Source organism: Mustelus asterias, chromosome 12, assembly GCF_964213995.1.
Source record: "Mustelus asterias chromosome 12, sMusAst1.hap1.1, whole genome shotgun sequence".
Classification (NCBI taxonomy): Eukaryota; Metazoa; Chordata; class Chondrichthyes; order Carcharhiniformes; family Triakidae; genus Mustelus; species Mustelus asterias.
Genome location: NC_135812.1, coordinates 60,546,220 through 60,567,691, shown reverse-complemented (window position 1 = coordinate 60,567,691; position 21,472 = coordinate 60,546,220). Strand labels below are relative to the sequence as shown.

At 45.6% G+C, this 21,472-nt stretch overlaps 1 protein-coding gene across 1 annotated transcript; it reads right to left on the bottom strand.

Annotated features, from left to right (window-relative positions):
* Positions 1 to 4,872: 4,872 nt before the first annotated feature.
* LOC144501939 (melanin-concentrating hormone receptor 1-like) lies at positions 4,873 to 11,424 on the bottom strand. The gene is made up of 2 exons (XM_078225972.1): positions 11,337 to 11,424; positions 4,873 to 5,906 (listed from the first exon to the last, which is right to left on the bottom strand). Exons 1-2 carry the CDS (start codon positions 11,422 to 11,424, stop codon positions 4,873 to 4,875), a joined length of 1,122 nt encoding a protein of 373 aa, XP_078082098.1.
* Between the last annotated feature and the right edge of the window lie 10,048 nt (positions 11,425 to 21,472).

The following is a 21,472-nucleotide window of genomic DNA, read 5'->3' as shown; positions in this document are numbered from 1 at the left end:
CCCTAGCTCGTCACCCTGACACTAAGGGCAATTTAGCATTGCCAATCCACTGAACCCGCACATCTTTGGACTATGGGAGGTAACCGGAGCACTCGGACGAAACCCACGCAGACATGGGGAGAACGTGCAAATTCCACACAGACAGTGACCCAAGCCGGGAATCAAACCCGGGTCCCTGGTGCTAAGAGGGAGCAGTGCTAATCACTGTGCCACCGTGCTGCCCAGTTGGGAAAGCGGAACAATGGGATTTCAGAGTACAAATACAACAAGCACGAAAGATTGTGCCACAGGATAGCAAGGGCATTAAAAAAATCAACCCAGCACTAAGCTTCATTTCTAGAGGGATAGAATTGAAAAGTAGGGAAGTTATGTTTAAACCTTTCTCGAACCTTGGCGCAGTTCTGGTCGCCATATTATAAAAAGGAGATAGAGACACTGGAGTGGGTGTGGAGAAGATTTACAAGGATGAGAGTAGAAATGCATGGATTTAAATATCAGGAAAGAGTCTCTTCCCTCTTGAAAAAAAAAGAGGGTGAAGGGTTGTGGTGAACCATCGTTGGTTCCCACTAGATAGTACTGAGCCAGGGTCTGGCCAGTACTACAAGTATGTATATATGTTGCTGTTGGGGTTAGGGATGGGTTGTTCTACTTGTTGCTGTTGGGGTTAGGGTTGGGCTGTTACACCTTGTATTATAGTTATTGTGGTACATCCCAGTCGGGCTCCGCCTCCTGGGAGAGGTATAAAGGTCTCTGCTCTGTCTGGGACCCCTCAGTCTGGGATCGTGTATATAATTAGTAGCTGCCTTGTTACAGCAAATAAAAGCCTTTATTTCCCGAGCATCAAGCCTTGTGTGTGATAACGCGCATCAATTTTATTTGCTGTAAGTAAACTCTCGTTGAACAAAAAACGATATAGAGAGAGTATGGAGCAGATACTGAAGCCTGAACGCCTTACACTAGATCCATGTGCGGTGGGCGCCTCTAACACCTTCGACCACTGGTTGAAATGTTTTGAGGACTACCTGGCAGCCTCCGCAGCGGTCACCACAGATGATGACAGACTCCGGGTCCTCCATGTGAGGGCAAGCGACACCGTCTACCTCGCGATCCGTGCGGCCACCGACTACACAAAGGCCCTCGAGCTTCTTAAGAAGCGTTATATTAAACCGCCCAACGAAATACACGCTCGTTACCTCTTAGCCACTCGACGACGGCAGTCCGGCGAAACGATGGAGGAATACGCGAACGAGCTCCTACAGCTAGCCAGGGGCTGTAACTGCAAAGCAGTGTCGGCAGAGCAGAATATGAACAACCTCGCTCGAAATGCGTTTGTGGCGGGAATCGGATCGTCGTACATCTGACTCAAACTACTGGAGAAAGGTAGCCTTGACCTCACCCAGGCAATAGAACTAGCGGAGATGCTGGAGACGGCCTCCAAAAGCCTAGTATTGTATCCTGAAAACCACGTGGAGACAACGTGGCAGGAGCAGTCGCCAATCCCTCCTCGTCCCTCGGGTTCGAAATGCTGCGTAATGGCGTGCTCACACTCGGGCCAGACGACGGCAGCAGCTCCGGGCGGCCCGCGGTGTTACTTCTGTGGGGGAGCGAAGCATACTCGGCAACGGTGTCCCGCTAAAGCTGTGTTGTGCTCCGCCTGCGGTAAGAAGGGGCACTATTCGAAAGTGTGCCGATCTAAATCTGCTTCTCGGAACAGCAGTGCGGCCTGCGATTCCTCAGAGCCCGGTTCTTCGTCGTCGACATCGTTGATGGTCTCATCCACGTGCGAGGCCAGGACGACGCCATTACGGTCGACGGAGTCGGAGATGTGTGACCACCAGGGGTCGCTGAGTTTGGCGCCATCACCCACGTGCGACCTATGGGAGCGGCCATGTTGGTCGGCACCGACCGCGAACGACCAGCTCGTCCTCGTCAATTTCAGCTGCCTGCAGTGGCACTCATGAACCAACGGTGGCGTCGATCCTTCTGGACCAGGCCAAGCCTCATAGACTTGACAAGTCTATGATGGACATTCAGCTTGCCTGAGTCCTGAGGATGGTCGCCACTTCAGGGCGTGTCGGAACTCCATGGATTACCGTCACCTCAGGGTCAACCGGCCCGTGAGTCTGTGGAGGAACAGTTGGATATCGCCTTGGGGAGAACGCCACCGCAAGTGCCTACTCCGGTGTCATCGCCGGTATTGAGGAGGTCACAACGACGGTGCAGTCCCCCTGACCGTCTGAACTTATAGACTGATAACAAATTATTCTGTTTTTGTACCCCGCCGGCCTTTGTCTTCAAAGGAGGGGTGAATGTGGTGAACCATCGTTGGTTCCCACTAGATAGTACTGAGCCAGGGTCTGGCCAGTACTACGAGTATGTATATATGTTGCTGCTGGGGGTTAGGGATGGGTTGTTCTACTTGTTGCTGTTGGGGTTAGGGTTGGGCTGTTACACCTTGTATTATAGTTATTGTGGTACATCCCAGTCGGGCTCCGCCTCCTGGGAGAGGTATAAAGGTCTCTGCTCTGTCTGGGACCCCTCAGTCTGGGATCGTGTATATAATTAGTAGCTGCCTTGTTACAGCAAATAAAAGCCTTTATTTCCTGAGCATCAAGCCTCATGTGTGATAACGCGCATCAAGGGTTACCTAAATTAGGTTTTTAAAATTCTGCAAGGTTTTGATGGAATGGATACAGAGAGAGTGTTTCCTCCCATGGAGAAGAGCAAAACAACAGCCACCAATGCAAGAAATTCAATTGGGAATTCAGAAGAAACTTCTTTACCTTAAGAATGTTGATAATGTAGAAGCATAAATGCTGAGATGGACTGGTTGGGCCAAATGGCGTGTTTCTGTGCTATACATTCTATGTAATTTTATGTTGTAATCCTGTGTTGTAATCCTATGCAATTAATTGGGACAGCTGACTTGAGGGGCTGAATGGCCTAATTCTGTTCCGATGGGAACCTGCTGCTCTGATTAATTGTGTGAAGAATGTCACCAAACAAGAAAAAGCTTCATCTCCCACTGCACAGATGTCTGGTGGCTGCAATCACTTAAAGACTGACCCTTGACTATATTCTTGGAGTGGACATCTGCTTCCGCCTTTTATAGCTGAGAATCTACCAAAACCAGCAGTCAGAAAACAAGGTAAACAATTTAAAAATTAGTCTGGTGTGACTTGATGAGAACTAGCGACAGGACGTGACTCAATGTTCAGAGTCCATGAAGAGAAAAGCTAATCAGCCCATAGCCTAATTGGACACGACTCTCAGCAGCTGCACAGCATTGCGAAAGAAGGTTCCTGTCATGAAACAGTGACGTTTTAAAGCTGTTCTCAGCCAATAATAGCAGCTTCCCAGTGAGATTTGCACTATCATCAGCCCCAAAGCTAATTGGTGTAAGTAATGGACCTTTTAAAATTCATTCATGGGATAGCCTCCTTCTGCACTGTAGGATTCTATGATTCTATGAATGTGGGCGTCGCTGACTGGGCCAGCATTTGTTGCCCATCAATAATTGCCCTTGAACGAAGTGGCTTAGTAGGGCACTTAAGAGTCAGCCACATTGCTGTGGGTCTGGAATCACATGTAGGCCAGCCCAGGTAAGGACGGCAGATTTCCTTCCCTAGAGGACATGAGTGAACCGGACGGGTTTTTAACGATAATCAACAGTTGGTTCATGGTCATCATTAGACTTTTAATTCCAGGTTCTTTTTTTAAAATCAAGTTTCACATCTGCCGTGGTGGGATTTGTACCTGGGTTCCCTGGGTCACTGGAATACTAGTCCAGTGACAATACCAGTGTGCCACCACCTCCCTTCACTGGACATTCGCTGGCCCTGCCGGTCACAGGTGGTCCCGTACTTTCATCAAACGGCACAGACCAGGAGGCAGGACTGAGACTGGCTATGCTGTGTTTCATTACAGCCTCAATACTACCATGACTAACACTGGGAAATTCTGCAGCAAATGCACATGGACCACTTTCCAGTCAATCCTTACAATAAATCTTTCTCTTCCTTGTTTGGATGGTTACAAGTCCATCCTGGACTCCACATTCACCATGGAATGGAATGTTTCATCATTTTGTTACAGACAAACTCCTTTTCACTTTGCTCCCCCTTTCACTTTAACTGATTTATTGTGCTGTTGCTTTCACAGGGTATATCATTCATTACGTTTGTACTCTACGCCTGATGATATTAAGATCATCAGGAATTTGTAGGGTTCCTCTTTACTGTCAGGGAATTGCTAAACATTCTCAAATTGTATAAACTACAAATCATAGAATCACAACAGTGCAGAAAGAGGCCATTTGGCCCATTTAGCCTACACCAACAATCCCACCCAGGCCTATCTCTGTCACCCCATGTATTTACCTTGTTATTCCCCTGACACTAAGGGGCAATTTAACATGGCCAATCCACTTAACCCGCAGATCTTTGGGCTGAGGGAGGAAATCCTTGCAAACACGGGGAGAATGTCTGTCACCCTAGGCTGGAACTGAACCCGGGTCCCTGGAGCAAATACCACAGGTTGGACTGTGTTGAGCAGAGGGGCCACTGTGATCACTACTGGGAAATTCCTCCGAGCTGCTCCCACTCAGGAGCATAACTTGCCCAGAAGTGAGTTGGCAATTTACACACTCCAGGGGAAATTTCACCATAATCCCGGCAAAGCAGCACAGATGGAGTGGGAGCAGCTCCATGAATGTTCCTGGTATTTCTCGTGCTCAGAGAAAGATTTCCTCTTGTCTGCTATTCGAAGCAAGACTGCAAACTTGCAAATCAAGGCTGTGACTTCACTGTAGGCAGCCTTTCCCGGTGATGTTCTTTGTGCCTCTAAAGTTGGACGTCAAGAATGTCTGGAACTTCAGTGAACTGCAACTGGGGCAGGCAAAGAGTTTTGTGAAAATTCTCCTGTGAAACGCATTTGTTGCGTTGGCTCACTGGACAGTTTGATGGACGTGCTGCCGTCCCCCACATTGTTATTCACCCGGAACTGCTGAAGGGCGGGGCGGACAGTCATCAGGAACTGACGTTTGAAGGTCTCGCTCAAGGCAATGTATAAAAACGGGTTGATGCAGCTGTTGGCATAGCCCAGGCTGATGGCAAGGTTGTACGTGTAGAAGAACGTGAGGCTTGGCTTTTCAATGCTCAGGTGAACCAGTTGAAAGATATAGTAAGGTCCCCAACATACAAAGAAAGTTAAGCAGATAGCCACGGCCATGCGGGTTACTTTCCTGGTTCTTATTCTGAGATTTCTTTGTGGGAGGGGGGCCACACTGGTAGACATGTGCTGGAGGATCTTGAAGTAAATAACGCAAATAACAATCAGAGGGATGGCAAAGGCCACCACAAATTGGTAAAGTGTAAACCAATAGATGTCTGTGGTTGGGTTGGGCAGAAGTAAGGCACAACCAACTGTGCCATCTGGCAGTGGCATTAATCCAGTGTAGAGCCACACTGGGATGATAGTCAAGAAGGACATTAGCCAAACCAAGCCGATCACCAAGGTAGCAACAGCTGGTGTGCGTACACAAGTAGATTTGAGTGGGTGAACTGTGGCCAAGTAGCGATCGAAGCTCATTACAGTCAGTATGTAGGTGCTGGTGATCTGGCTGTTGCTGTCCAGGGTTGTAATGATGGTGCACATGGCAGCTCCAAAATGCCAGGTCCCATTCCCAACAAGTTGATGAATAAGGAAGGGCATCCCGAGAAGAAACAACAGATCCACTAGCGACAGGTTGAAGATAAAGATGTCAGGTACCGTGTGCTTGCATCGGAACTTGGTCTTCCTGATGATGGTGTAGATTACAATGCAGTTGCCTGTGACACCCAAAAAGCTGATGACCCCAAACACACTTGGCATGATGACGTTGGTGTATAGTGTAAACTGGTCAGATCCTGAAAGAGAGACAAATATCACCCTTTAAAGCAGCTTCAAGATGTCCATTTGTTAGTCACATCAGGCTTATTATTGTGAAGCAACACCCAACGTACATGGCACATACACATCACCCCAGGAAAACACATGCAACCAATTACAGGGTTGACATCAACCTCAGGTGATTGTTGTATTGTTTTTTCGAATGACCCTACAGGACTCCAAACTAAAGACTGAGAAATCTGTGAACAAGTCCAAAGATGTGTGGGTTAGGTGGATTGGCCATGCTCAATTGCCCCTTAGTGTCAGGGGGACTAGCTAGGGTAAATACATGGGGTTACGGGGATTGTGTTCGGTGCAGATTCGATGGGCCAAGTGGCCTCCTTCTGCACTGTAGGATTCTATGATTCTATGAAATCTTGCCAATAATAACTGGGCATGTTTCTATTTGAAAGTATGGACTAAAACACAGTTTGTCCAAATCTTCCCTATAGTGAATGAATAAAATGTGTTACCCAATCTACCAAAATAGAATACAGTATTCAGTTCCTTCCCCTAACCTCCAAGGGTGTTATGAGCTTTGAGGCAACACCATCCCAAGGGCAGCGAGATGCTTTTGAGATGGTCCCAGATTCACTGGGCAAAATGTAAAGAATGTAATCAATTCTGGAATTTTAGTCAGAGAAGAAAACCACCGTTCCTCCCTCTGAAACATCAAAGTTGTAAAATTATCTTAATAATTGAAACCTACTGACAATAATACTTGAATTTCCTTCTCTCGTCAGTACGCGCCTAATCTGTTTCAATTCAGTAATATATACGGCACGGTGGCACAGTGGTTAGCACTGCTGCTTCACAGCTCCAGGGACCTGGGTTCGATTCCCGGCTTGGGTCACTGTCTGTGTGGAGTTTGCACATTCTCCTCGTGTCTGCGTGAGTTTCCTCTGGGTGCTCTGGTTTCCTCCCACAGTCCAAAGATGTGCAGGTTCGGTTGATTGGCCATGCTAAAAATTGCCCTTAGTGTTCTGAAATGCGTAGGTTAGAGGGATTAGTGGGTAAAATATGTAGGGATATGGGGGTAGGGCCTGGGTGGAATTGTGGTCGGTGCAGACTCGATGGGCCGAATGGCCTCTTTCTGTACTGTAGGGTTTCTATGATTTCTATATTGCTGTGGTTAGAATAGAGAGTAATTTACTGCATTTCAGCATCAGCGTTTAGCCTTTAAACGCACCCTTTAGATACCCATAGACCCTTCCACACACTCCTATAGATATACACACAGACCATTCCACACACCCCTATAGATATACACAGACCTTTCCACACACTCCTATAGATAAACACACAGATCCTTCCACACACTCCTATAGATATACACACAGACCCTTCCATACACTCCTATAGATATACACACAGACCCTTCCACACACCCCTATAGATATACACAGACCTTTCCACACACTCCTATAGATAAACACACAGATCCTTCCACACACTCCTATAGATATACACACAGACCCTTCCATACACTCCTATAGATATACACACAGACCCTTCCACACACCCCTATAGATATACACAGACCTTTCCACACACTCCTATAGATAAACACACAGATCCTTCCACACACTCCTATAGATATACACACAGACCCTTCCACACACTCCTATAGATAAACACACAGACCCTTCCACACAGTCCTATAGATATACACACAGACCCTTCCACACACCCCTATAGATATACACAGAGACCCTTCCACACACTCCTATAGATAAACACACAGACCCTTCCACACAGTCCTATAGATATACACAGAGACCCTTCCACACACTCCTATAGATAAACACACAGACCCTTCCACACACTCCTATAGATATATACACAGACCCTTCCACACACTCCTACAGATATACACACAGACCCTTCCACACACCTCTATAGATATACACACAGACCCTTCCACACACTCCTATAGATAAACACAGACCCTTCCACACAGTCCTATAGATATACACAGAGACCCTTCCACACACTCCTATAGATATATGCACAGACCTTTCTGCACACTCCTATAGATGCACACACAGACCCTTCCACGCAGAGAGATACATACTGATATACACTCAATGAAAATCACACAAACATACAAATACAAGTAGTACTCTTCATGCTCACAGATACACAATCGGACAAATAATCGGGTGATGTTTCGCAAGCCCAGAACAAAATATTGCAATACTGCCTAAAGTTCAAAAAGATGGGAGTAAAATTCGAATTTGAGTCCTGTGTCAGTGCTCCCAAGTGCTCGGTGCGTATATCCACTGTCTGGATTATTATGCTATGAAGAGCACAGTGGTACAGTGCTTTACAGCACAGAAAGAGGCCCTTCAGCTCATCATGTCTGTGCCGGCCCTCAAGCACCTACCTTATCTAATCCCAGAGGGTCCCAGTCTAACTCCTCAGATAAATATATAAGATCCCACGACACTATTTAATGGACAGTTGGGGGGTTCTTTCTAGTTAATATTTATGCCTTAACTAATATCATTAAAACCGATTGGATATTTTTTGTTGCCCCTAACTGTGGTTGAATTTTTCACATTACAGCAGTCGTTTGCTCTGAAAGTACTTTACTGTCTGTAAGGTGCTTTGGGATGAGCTGCAGTTGTGAAAGGTGTTACATAAATGCAAACATTTTGTTTCACTAAAATTTATTAATGTCTATCTCTATTATTATTCTACACTATTTTGCAGCCAGCATAATCAAGGACCCCACGCACCCTGGACATTCTCTCTTCCACCTTCTTCCGTCTGGAAAAAAATACAAAAGTCTGAGGTCACGTACCAACCGACTCTAGAGCAGCTTCTTCCCTGCTGCCATCAGGCTTTTGAATGGACCTACCATGTATTAAGCTGATCTTTCTCTACACCCTAGCTGTGACTGTAACATTACATTCTGCACTTTCTCCTTTCCTTCTCTATGAACAGTATGCTTTGTCTGTATAGCGTGAAAGAAACACCACTTTTCACTGTATACTAATACATGTGACAATAATAAATCAAATCAAATATTTCTGTCGACAGAGTTGATGCTTATTTACAATCTTCATCTATCATTACCCCGCACTATCTTTATTTTCAGTGCTGCCTGTCTGGTTTTCAAATGGATGCTTCACTATCATTGTGTTGTTGGGGAATGGTTGTAATGTAAACTTTACCTTCATATTCCTTGCCCGGGTCCCACAATTTGGAGGTGTTAATTGTTAAAATTATTAAGGAGTTTAATAATTTTATGTCAGTAGCAATGCACAATTCAGGACCAAAGCTGTGACCCCTGTCCCATTACTAATCCTATCCAATGCTTACCCGCAGCCAACCCAAATCCCTTTTTCTCCCAAGGTCCTGCCTAGGTGACCACGCTCCTTGTCCCAAATCTGTTTTACTTCCTGACCCATCCCCGTGTTCGACCTCCAGCCCCATCTCATTACCATGTCCACTCCACTCCTGCCCCAGCTCAATCCTATGCCATTCCCATCTCAGCCGATTCTATCCCTTTTGTTCCACCCCAGTCCCAGTCCTGCCTCATAGAATATAAAAGCAAAATACTGTGGATGCTGGAATCCTGTCTCAAATGCCCTGCCTACATGGATATGGTAAAATAAACCCTCCCACCTGTACTTTGCTTTCTATTTTCTCTGACAGTTTTGTGACTGGGGTAGAGAAGCCTGGGGAAATTATACTGGGCACTAACTTGCAGTCGAGCCCTCTAACCTCTTAGATTTGGTATCCCTGGTTTAGTAATTGCTGGGTAAATTCATTGGTACTTAAGTCTTGTAGCCCCCGATTCCCCCAGTTACACTCCATTCCGTGTCACTCGTTACTGGAGTGTGGGATCATTCAGTTTTTATGTTCAAATTTAAAACTAAATTAACCTCTGCTCCGTAAGCGTTCAATTTATTTTTTGTTCGTTGTCTCATTTCCTTTCTCACAAAATCATGCAGAATTTCAGAATTGCTACGGTGCAGGAGGAGGCCATTTGGCCCATCGTGTCTGCACCAGCTCCCCAAACCAGCATCATGACTTAGTGCCATTCTCCTGCCTTTCCCCCCATACCCCTACACATTGTTTCCATTCAAATAATCATCTGCAATGCCTCCGTTGAACCTGCCTCTGCCACATTTCCAGGCAGAATATTCCAGACCTGAACCACTCTCGCATGTGGAAAAAGATTTTCTCACATCACATTTGCTTCTTTTGCAAATCACTTTAAATCTGTGCCCTCCCATTCTTGATCCTTTTGTGAGCGAGAACAGTTTCTCCCTATCTACTCTGTCCAGCTCCCTTATGATTTTGAACAACTCTTGTTTCTGTCTGGACAGGTGGCACAGTGGCACAATGGTTAGCACTACTGCCTCTCAGCTCAAGGGACCCGGGTTCGATTCCCAGCTTGGGTCACTGTCTGTGTGGAGTTTGCACGTTCTCCCCGTGTCTGCGTGGGTTTCCTCCGGGTGCTCCGGTTTCCTCCCACACTCTAAAGATGTACGGGTTAGGTTGATTGGCCATGCTAAATTGCCGCTTAATGTCCCGGGATGTGTAGGTTAGAGGGATTAGCGGTGTAAATATGTGGGGTTACGGGGATAGGGGCTGGGTGGGATTGTTGCCGGTGCAGACTCGATGGGCCGAATGGTCTCCTTCTGCACTATAGGGTTTCTATGATCTGTATCAAATCTCCTCTTAGCCTTCTTCTCTCCAAGGAGAATAGTCCCAATCTATCCTCATAACTGAAGTTTTTCATTCCTGGAACCATTCTTGTAAACTTCTTCTGCACTCTCTCCAATGTGTTCACATCCTTCCTATAGTGTGGCACCCAGAACTGTACACAGTACTCCAGCTGAGGTCTAACTAATGTCCTGTCGGGCATGTTGCAGCCGTCGGCACTCAACATTTGGCAACTTTAGAATTTGGCATTTCCCCTCAATCTTAATTTCAATCTTTTTATTAATATTCCAAACATGTATTCCCAATGCAACCCCATCTATCTTTTATTGTTAAAGTTGCTACTTTTCGTTGCAGTTTCTACATTCTCCCTCCCTTCAGTTCTGACGGAGAGTCTATGAACTCACATTAACTCTGGTTCTCTCCTAATAGATGCTGGCACACCTGTGGAATTCTCCCAGCTATCCTCTATTCTTCTTGTTCAGTGTAAATCCAGCCTAACCCTTCCCTGCTCTTGTACACCATACCCCAGTGAATAAAGCTTCAGATTTGCTTTCTGAACTGCTCTCTCCACCTGTCCTGCCACCTTCAATGACCCTCCCTGTTAACTCTCGCTTCTGTGATCTGCTGTGGCCTCTTTTCCACTGAGCGCCCCTTTGCAATTCCCATTCATTCAGTTTCAGGAACGCAGTGATGTATCCGGTGCACTTTCACCGCGAGTGAATCCTTACCGAGGTGGTGTTGGGATCTGCCTCTCGATCCGTTTTGGGAGGCGGTGAACTGGGAAGAATTTTCTTGCCTGGCATTCCACCTTTCCATTGTTTCAGGAAGGACAACGAAATCTGCAGAATCCCGGAATTCGGCTCCTGAGAGAGAGGAAAAAAATAATCCACAGCCATTTAACAGAATTCCACATTTCCAAACATACCCTTTTGTCTAGTTCCACAACCTGTTTATTTGCGTCCACAATGAACCGCAAACCCGCTGGGAAGAAGAAAACTCTCAGTCCCCTGTTATTACCAAGTCTGAAATCGCAGGAATGTTAGTGTTCCCCTGAGAAGATATCTTAAAATCCCCTCTTTTGTATTTCCTGACCTGCCTTATCTCCACTCTCTGCTTCTCTCGGGACCTCTCAGTCTGTTCTCCCTCTCTCTTCTCCTCTTCTCTCTCTCGGCTGCTGCCTCACTCAGATCCATTTAAAGGGTCTGTGCAGCTGGCGTCATCGCCAGTGAGAGAGGGAGAGACTGGCTGAGGATGAGAAAGGGGGAGAAGGTGAGACAGAGAGAGACAAGGAGGGGAGGATAAGTCCATAAAGGAATGGCATGAAAATATTTGGGGGGGGGGGAGAAATAAGAATGGAAAATATAGAAATGTGGGGCAGAGAGCAGAATGAGAGGAGTGATAAAAATAGAGAGGGGGAATGTGAGAAGCAGGAATAGGAGATAAATAAGGTGGACAAGAGTGAATATGAGGAATGAGAGAAAATGTGAAAGCAAAGGATAGAAACATAGAAAAACTACAGCACAAAACAGGCCCTTCGGCCCCACAAGTTGTGGCGAACATTTTAGGCCTACCTATAACCCTCCATCCTATTAAGTCCCATGTACTCATCCAGGAGTCTCTTAAAAGACCCTATTGAGTTTGCCTCCACCACCACTGACGGCAGCCAATTCCACTCGCCCACCACCCTCTGTGTGAAAAACTTCCCCCGAACATTTCCCCTGTACCTACGCCCCAGCACCTTAAACCTGTATCCTCTCGTACCAGCCATTTCCACGGGATTAGAGAAAACCAAAGATGAAGGAAATTCTTTATTTTCCTCAAAAACATACTTCATTTGTAAAATTTGTAGAAGAACATTTGTAGAAGAACAAATTAAAGACCGATGCATACAGAGTGGCCAAAAATAGTGGAGGATCGGAAGATTGGGAAAACTTTAAGGAACAACAAAGAACGACTAAGAAAGCGATCAAGAAAGGAAAGATAGGTTATGAAGCTAGGCTAGCTCTAAATATAAAAAATGATAGTAAAAGCTTTTACAAATATATAAAAAGGAATAGAGTGGCAAGAGTGAATGTTGGACCCTTGGAGGACGAGAGGGGGGATTTAATAGTGGGAAATGAGGAAATGGCTGAAACTTTAAATAAGTTTTTTGTGTCGGTCTTCATGGTGGAAGACACAAATAGTTTACCGAATATTAACGATAGAGGGTTGGTAGGAGGAAAGGTACTCAATACAATTAATGTTACCAGGGAGGCAGTGCTTGGTAGACTAACGGGACTGAAGGTGGACAAGTCCCCGGGCCCAGATGGAATGCATCCCAGGGTACTGAAAGAAATGTCAGAGATAATAGCGGATGCGTTAGTGGTTATTTATCAAAATTCGTTGGATTCTGGGGTAGTGCCAGCAGATTGGAAAACGGCTAATGTTACGCCGCTGTTTAAAAAAGGAAATAGACAAAAGGCGGGTAACTACAGGCCGCTTAGCTTAATGTCTGTAGTTGGGAAAATGCTGGAATCCATCATTAAAGAAGAAATAGCAGGCCATCTGGATAAGAATGGTTCGATTAAGCAGACGCAGCATGGATTCGTGAGGGGAGGGTCGTGCTTGACGAACGTGTTGGATTTTTATGAGGATGTGACTAGTGCGGTTGACGGAGGGGAACCGGTGGATGCGGTGTTTTTGGATTTCCAAAAGGCGTTTGATAAGGTGCCTCACAAAAGGTTGCTGAAGAAGATTGGGTCACATGGAGTTGGGGGTAGGGTGTTAGCGTGGATTGGGGATTGGCTATCCGACAGGAAGCAGAGAGTTGGAATAAATGGGTGCTTTTCTGGTTGGCAGATGGTAACTAGTGGCATGCCGCAGGGATCGGTACTGGGGCCTCAACTATTTACCATTTATATAGACGATCTGGAGGAGGGAACTGAATGTAGGGCAACAAAGTTTGCAGACGACACAAAGATAAGTGGAAAAGTGAATCGTGTGGAGGGCATAGAAGGCCTGCAGAGAGATTTGGACAGGCTGAGTGAATGGGCGAGGATCTGGCAGATGGAGTATAATGTTGACAAATGCGAGGTTATTCACTTTGGAGGAAATAATAGCAAATTGGATTATTATTTAAATGGAAAAAAATTGCAACATGCTACTGTGCAAAGGGACCTGGGGGTCCTTGTGCATGAGACGCAAAAACCCAGTCTGCAGGTGCAACAGGTGATCAAGAAGGCAAATAGGATGTTGGCCGATATCGCAAGGGGGATAGAATATAAAAGCAGAGATGTCTTGCTGCATCTGTACAGGGCATTGGTGAGGCCGCAGCTGGAATACTGTGTGTAGTGTTGGTCCCCTTATTTGCGGAAGGATATATTGGCCTTGGAGGGAGTGCAGAGAAGGTTCACCAGGTTGATACCAGAGATGAGGAGTGTTGATTATGAGGAGAGACTGAGCAGTTTGGGTTTGTACTCGTTGGAATTTAGAAGGCTGAGGGGGGATCTTATAGGGACCTATAAGATAATGAAGGGGCTGGGTAGGGTAGAGGTGGAGAGATTCTTTCCACTTAGAAAGGAAGCTAGAACTAGGGGGCACAGCCTCAAAATAAAGGGGGGTCAGTTTAGGACAGAGTTGAGGAGGAACTTCTTCTCTCAGAGGGTGGTGAATCTCTGGAATTCTCTGCCCACTGAAGTGGTGGAGGCTACCTCGTTGAATATGTTTAAATCACGGATAGATGGATTCCTGATCGGTAAGGGAATTAGGGGTTATGGGGATCAGGCGGGTAAGTGGAACTGATCCACTTCAGATCAGCCATGATCTTATTGAATGGCGGGGCAGGCTCGAGGGGCTAGATGGCCTAATCCTGCTCCTATTTCTTATGTTCTTATGTTCTTAACAGTTCAAATTTAACTTTGCATAAAATGCAACAAAGTTCTTTTTTTAATCAATGCAGGTGTAGTATAAGATACGAAAGGATTATAAAGCCATCAGGTTGCCTGAACCTATTGACCCAGAAGTTTGAGATTGGGCGTGGGGGAATGTAGTAATGATGTAAATACATGGGATAAACTAGGATAACTTGGAAATACATTGGGTAAAGATTTGGTACAGTTGTGGTGTAAGGTTCTGGCACATAAAGTGTTAATGTGGGACTGAGTACAATACTGCCCACACTGTGATGTAAGAGAACACAGGGTCAAAGGTAGGGTTCTGAAGACTGTGGAGGAACAGAGAGATCTTGGGGTTCATATCCACAGATCTCTAAAGGTTGCCACTCAAGTGGATAGAGCTGAGAAGAAGGCCTATAGTGTGTTAGCTTTTATTAACAGGGGGTTGGAGTTTAAGAGCCGTGGGGTTATGCTGCAACTGTACAGGACCTTGGTGAGACCACATTTGGAATATTGTGTGCAGTTCTGGTCACCTCACTATAAGAAGGATGTGGAAGCACTGGAAAGAGTGCAGAGGAGATTTACCAGGATGCTGCCTGGTTTGGAGGGTAGGTCTTATGAGGAAAGGTTGAGGGAGCTAGGGCTGTTCTCTCTGGAGCGGGGGAGGCTGAGGGGAGACTTAATAGAGGTTTTTAAATGATGAAGGGGATAGATAGAGTGAATGTTCAAAGACTATTTCATAGAAATCATAGAAATCCTACAGTACAGAAAGAGGCCATTCGGCCCATCGAGTCTGCACCGACCACAATCCCACCCAGGCCCTACCCCCATATCTACCCACTAATCCCTCCAACCTATGCATCTCAGGACACTAAGGGCAATTTTTAGCATGGCCAATCAACCTAACCCACACATCTTTGGACATTTCCTCGGGTGGATGGAGCTATTACAAGGGGGCATAACTATAGGGTTCGTGGTGGGAGATACAGGAAGGATATCAGAGGTAGGTTCTTTACGCAGAGAGTGGTTGGGGTGTGGAATGGACTGCCTGCAGTGATAGTGGAGTCAGACACTTTAGGAACATTTAAGCAGTTATTGGATAGGCACATGGAGCACACCAGGATGATAGGGAGTGGGATAGCTTGATCTTGGTTTCAGATAAAGCTCGGCACAACATCGTGGGCTGAAGGGCCTGTTCTGTGCTGTACTGTTCTATGTTCTATGTTCTAACACATGACCCACACCTAAGGGATCAGAGGGACAGAGCTGTGTATAGAAACAAGCATGGGGACAGCTCCTTGCTTGGACCTTTACTGTGCCAATGTATATAGTTTCTAGTAATTAATAGGTACTTATTGTGAAATTACTTAAGTGAACACCTTAATAATACCTACCAAACTATCCCCATTAGAACAGCACTCTGAAAGGCCTCAGAAGATTTACAATACACATTTCATGTCAAACATACAGTCCGAGGAGTTTTACACAGGTTCCAGCCATGGAAGAAAGGCTAGATAAACTGTAAATAGAACATTACATTGCAGAAATCAGAATACACAAGCAAGGGTCACACACAGCTCACACAAACACATTTTCTGATTGTGAGATGAGATTGTTCCTGGAAGCAGCATGAGAGAAATGAGGGGCCGGGGTTTGGGGGAGGGTGGACATTTTTGGGATACCAGTAGACTCCCAAATAAAATTCAGCTCCAGGTTTACGGGACATTGGGAGAACCACAAGATACTGCAAAACTGAAATCGGAAATGCTTTACTGTATTTGTGGGTTTCAGTGTGATCGTTTAGAATGTTGCCACTGTCATCAGAAGCCACACTTGATTCTTTAATGACACAGGTCTGATCACATATTGACATAGCAATGAAGAGAGCTTTTCTAGATGATTGCAATATCAGTGCACTGTCCTAAAGCACAACCTAGCCAATGCAATGTTGGTGACACCTTGCTGATATTCCAATCAACAATCTTGTCATGTCACATGTGATGATCTCCTGGGTAAGAATAGTGCTGACAGTGGGATTGAGAGTTGACCCTTTATTTAGCTCCCATTCCTTTTCTTTCTCTCTCTTCTGCTTCTCACATTCCCTTCTCTATTTTTATCATTGTGACATGGTGGCACAATGGTTAGTGCTGCTGCCTCACAGCACCAGGGACCTGGGTTCAATTCTGGCCTCGGGTAACTGTCTGTGTGGAGTTTACATGTTCTCCCTGTGTCTGCGTGGGTTTCCTCCAGGAGCTCTGGTTTCCTCCCACAGTTCAAAGGTGTATAGGTTATCTTTCTCTACACCCTAGCTATGACTGTACACTACATTCTGCACTCTCTCATTTCCTTCTCTATGAGCAGTATGCTTTGTCTAGCGTGCAAGAAACAATACTTTTCACTGAATACTAATGCATGTGACAATAATAATTCAAATCAAATCAAAAGGATTAGGTTGATTGGCCAACTCAATTGCCCTTAGTGTCAGGGTAAATACTTGGGGTTATGGGGATAGGGGCTGGATGGGATTGTTGTTGGCGCAGGCTCGATAGACCGACTGGCCTCTTTCTGCACTGTAGGGTTCTATGATTCTATGATGCCTTCTCTCATTCTGCTCTCTGCCCCTGTTTTCCTTTCTTATTTCTCTCTTCCCCCACCCCAAATATTTTCATGTCATTCTTGGATCTATCCTTTCGTAGAGAAAGGTGCCGCTTCATGATCGAGTCCACACTTGGCATCTCAAGTGGGAGCACAACACAGTGAAACTCCTGACAACTTTTGAACAAATGACAACTGAGGATCATGAATACTAAACCAGTTAGTGAATGTTTAAGGGGTGTTGCTGCTGATGGAATGGTGCCAGGATTCTTACGGTGCATTGGTAAAGTCATGTCACTAATTCGCTGTACAGACTTATTGTTAAAGTATCTATTTTTTGTTTTTGAATGAGGATGGAAGCGCACAATAGCTGAAATTATCCAAATTGAAGCAGAAAAAGAGGTTGGGCTGTCGGGGAAAGAGTGAGGAGTTGGGGTTCATTTTCCATTGCTTTAGCAAAGAGCCAGAGCCATTGTCGCAATGGGATGAATGACCTCTTTACCTGCTGTCAATTGTTTTGATCCTGCAGTTCCAAACTGGAAGTCCCTCCCTGGAATGCAGAGCAGGGACATGACAACAGTTTTTGCAGATCATGACTTTAAAAAGCTATCGTGAATTGGAGATGTGAAAAAAGTTTATTTATTAGTCACAAGTAAATCTTATATTAATACTGCAATGAAGTTACTGTGAAATTCCTCCAATCGTCACAGTCTGTTCAGGTCAATGAACCTAACCAGCACGTCCTTCAGAATGTGGGAGGAACCGGAGCACCCGGAGGAAACGCATGCAGACACGGGGAGAGTGTGAAAAATCCACACACTCAGTGACCCAAGCCGAGAATCGAACCCGAGTCTCTGGCGCTGTGAGGCAGCAGTGCTAACCACTGTGCCACCGTGCCACCAATGAATGGAATCAGCAGTTTATCATCTGCTGTCAATGTTGAAGGAACAAGTAGAAACCATAGTCACTTTATACATCCAAGCACCTTGTGTCAACACGTCAACCAAATACCAACTTAGAACCAGCATTTTCTCAGGAGGGAGAGGTGAAAACTCTCAGAATGTGGTCCGACATGGTGATGAGGAAGGAATAACAGAGGTGGAAGATGGTGGGAATCCAGCAGGCATAAGATGGAGGGTGGGGTTTGGGAAGTGGGGCATCAGATCAACTGCTCCCACTCAGAAAGCTTTGGATAATGTTTAGTTGTCCTGTAATCCGAAAGAAACAAATTAAACATTATGGAGAGGCTCTGACGAAAGGTCATCCAGCCTCGAAACATTGGCTCTATCCTCTCTCCAGATGCCGTCTGACCTGCTGAGATTTCCCAGCATTTTCTGTTTTTATGGAGAGGCTTGTTGACTCTTCCCCGATGATGGTGGGATGGATGAATCCATGATTGTCTACTATTGGTAAAGCTCCAGCCCCATTCACAGCTACTGCACAAAATTCATTGAAGGCCAAGTACAGCCCGAGAGATGTACACTCTTCTGTCCTGTAGATGGGTGAGACTTCAGGAAGGCACCCTTCAGTAATGGTCTGCAACAACAGACAGAGGAGAACTTAAGATCTAAGAAAGAAAGATCGACATTGAAATAGTAACTTTCAATGGTATCAGGATATCCCAAACCACTTTACAGCTAATGGAGTGTAGTAATATGGGAAATATGGCAGCCAACTTGCACACAGCCAGCTCTCATAAACTGCTCTTCAATAGCATCAACTAACCTATTTATTAAGTGATCATGGGATAAATGGTGATAAATATCGATGAGAGCACCAGGTAGGATTCTCCTGCTGTCCTCCAAACCTGTACCATGATTTCTTTTCCACCCACTGAAAGAGGAGACATGGTCTTACATTAATATCTAATCTGTACAATGATCCTTCAGGATCCCGCTGTCACTCAGTACTGCACTGAAATGCACCAAGGCCAGCAGAAAGCTGTTTTAACTCACTGCGTGCTGGTCCTGGGGTATTGAGGTATTCAGGTAGTGTAAACTCTCAATCCCGCTGCCTTCATCATTCCAACCCAGGTGGCCACCACATGTGAAGTTCATTCTTATTGTTCATTCTGGGGATGTATTTAAGTTTATTTATTAATGTCACAAATAGGCTTACATTAACACTGCAATGAAGTTACTGTGAAAATCCCCACGTCGCCACACTCCGGCGCCTGTTCGGGTACACTGAGGGAGAATTTAGCATGACCGATGCACCTAATCAGCACGTCTTTCAGATTGTGGGAGGAAACCGGAGCACCTGAAGGAAACCCATGCAGATACGGGGAGAACGTGCAGACTCCAGGATATCACTGGAGGGTCCAACATTTCTTGTCCATCTCAAGTTTCCCTTAGAAGTTGGTAAAGGACCTTTTTGAACCCCTGTGCTTTGTTGTAGCTTGCTTGACCAAAGTCAGATGAAAGTTACGAGCCAGCCACGTTGATGTGGGACTGTAGTCACGTGTGAGCCAGACCAGGTAAGAACAGTGGGATTGATTTGATTTGATTTATTATTGTCACATGTATTAACATACAGTGAAAAGTATTGTTTTTTGCGCACTATACAGACAAAACATACCGTTCATGAGAAGGAAACGAGAGAATGCAGAATCTAGTGTTACAAGGAAAACACTATGAATTTTCTTTCCCGAAGGACTTCCTTAAATTTTCCTTTTACCAATTCGATTCTTGGTCTATTGTTATGAAGCAATTCAAAGCTATCATCTTGGTTTAACATTTTCATACAATTTACTACCTACAAGATCTCTCAGTTGCCTTTCCTTTAGAGAAGAAAAGCCAAGCTTTCACCATTATTTCCTCACAATTCAGATCCTCCACCATTGTGCCTGCATTTTAATAGTGACGGAATACGTAGTTAGGAAGGACGATGAATCTTTCCACTGGAAACCAGGAAGTCCGGTAATGCCCAAACCCCAACCCTGTGATTCTGCTTCTGATACTGGGCCCCTTTGGGAGTTGGTGGGAGGTGGGCAGGGGGAGGGGTGGTGGGTGGGGGGGGGGGGGGGGGCGGTGTTGCTGGATGGTACAGAGTTGGCGGTATGGTATGATTCATAGGATCATACAGAAGGCAGCCATTCAGCCCATTGCACCTACATCATTAACAATCTCACCTAGGCCTTATCCCCGTAACCCCATGTATTTACCCTGCTAGTCCCCCTGACACAAAGGGGCAATTTAGCCCAGCCAATCCACCTAACCTGCACTTCTTTGGATTGTGGGAGGAAATCGGAGCACCCGGAGGAAACCCTCACAGACAGGGTGAGAACGTACAGACAGTCACCCAAGCCGGGAATCGAACCCAGGTCCCTGGCGCTGTGAGGCAGCAGTGCTAACCACTGTGCCACTGTGCTGCCCATGGTGGGGAGTGGCGAGGGGGTGTAAGGAGGAGTACCCACTCCTTGTTCCCCAGGGTGTCTCTGTATAATGGTGGGGCCAATCTGATGGGGAGGAGAGCGAGAGAGGTCTGGGGTTGCTGGTGGAGGGGAAGCACTCCTGCGCTTCCCCACCCAGAGGCAGAGCTGGGAAAAAACCTACCTTCTCTTTAAAGCTGTCCTCACCTCACTTCAGCTGCAGGTGTCCACAAGGCCGAGGACATCCGGCTGCCCAGTTTAAAATCTGCAGAGCAGGTTATATCAGCGGCATTCAACCTCATTAAATATTCAAATTGCCAATCTTCTTCCTGGAACCAGGTAGGCTTCACGATCCTTGACCCACCTTGGAGGAGGGTTGATACCTGTATTCAGATTATTTAAATTTATCTATTTAAACCAAACACCTTACTTTTTGCTAAAATTCAACAAAATCAACCTTCTGACACATAGAATCATAGAATCCCTACAGTGCAGAAGGAGGCCATTCGGCCCATTGAGCCTGCATCGACAACAATCCCAACCAGGCCCTATCGCTTTAACCCCCTGTATTTATCCTACTAGTTTACCTGACAATAAGGGACAATTTAGCATTGCCAATCAACCTAACCCACACATCATTGGAGTGACCAGAGTTTGAGTATCTTGGAGTTGCTGACCCCTATCTGAAAACAAGAATTAAGATGCAATCTAACCAGATAAAAAATAGAGTTGATGCTTGATTTTTCCTGAACTGGTTTGGTTACACATTTCCACATTTTATTTGTTTTGTTGGTTGTTGCTTGTGACGATATTGTGCCTTTAAGAAATATATTTGTCATGTTTCTTGTGCAGGATCTGTTTTAGCAGTTTTTTTAATTATTGGTGCTGCTGGGTCTTTAACCAGCATCCTGTAATGTTACTGCAGCAGTATAATTGCTAGAATGTTTGTTTTAATCTGGACTAATGCTATTCTGTTGGTCTTGTGTTCCCCTGGGGCTTTACAGAGTAGGGCTTGATTAGGATGATT

Coding starts and splice junctions, on each gene's coding strand:
- LOC144501939 (XM_078225972.1), bottom strand. CDS start 11,424: ATGGAAAGGTGGAATGCCAGGCAAGAAAATTCTTCCCAGTTCACCGCC. Junction 5,907..11,336: donor CAGATCCCAACACCACCTCG/GTAAGGATTCAC, acceptor TCTCTCTTTCAG/GATCTGACCAGTTTACACTA.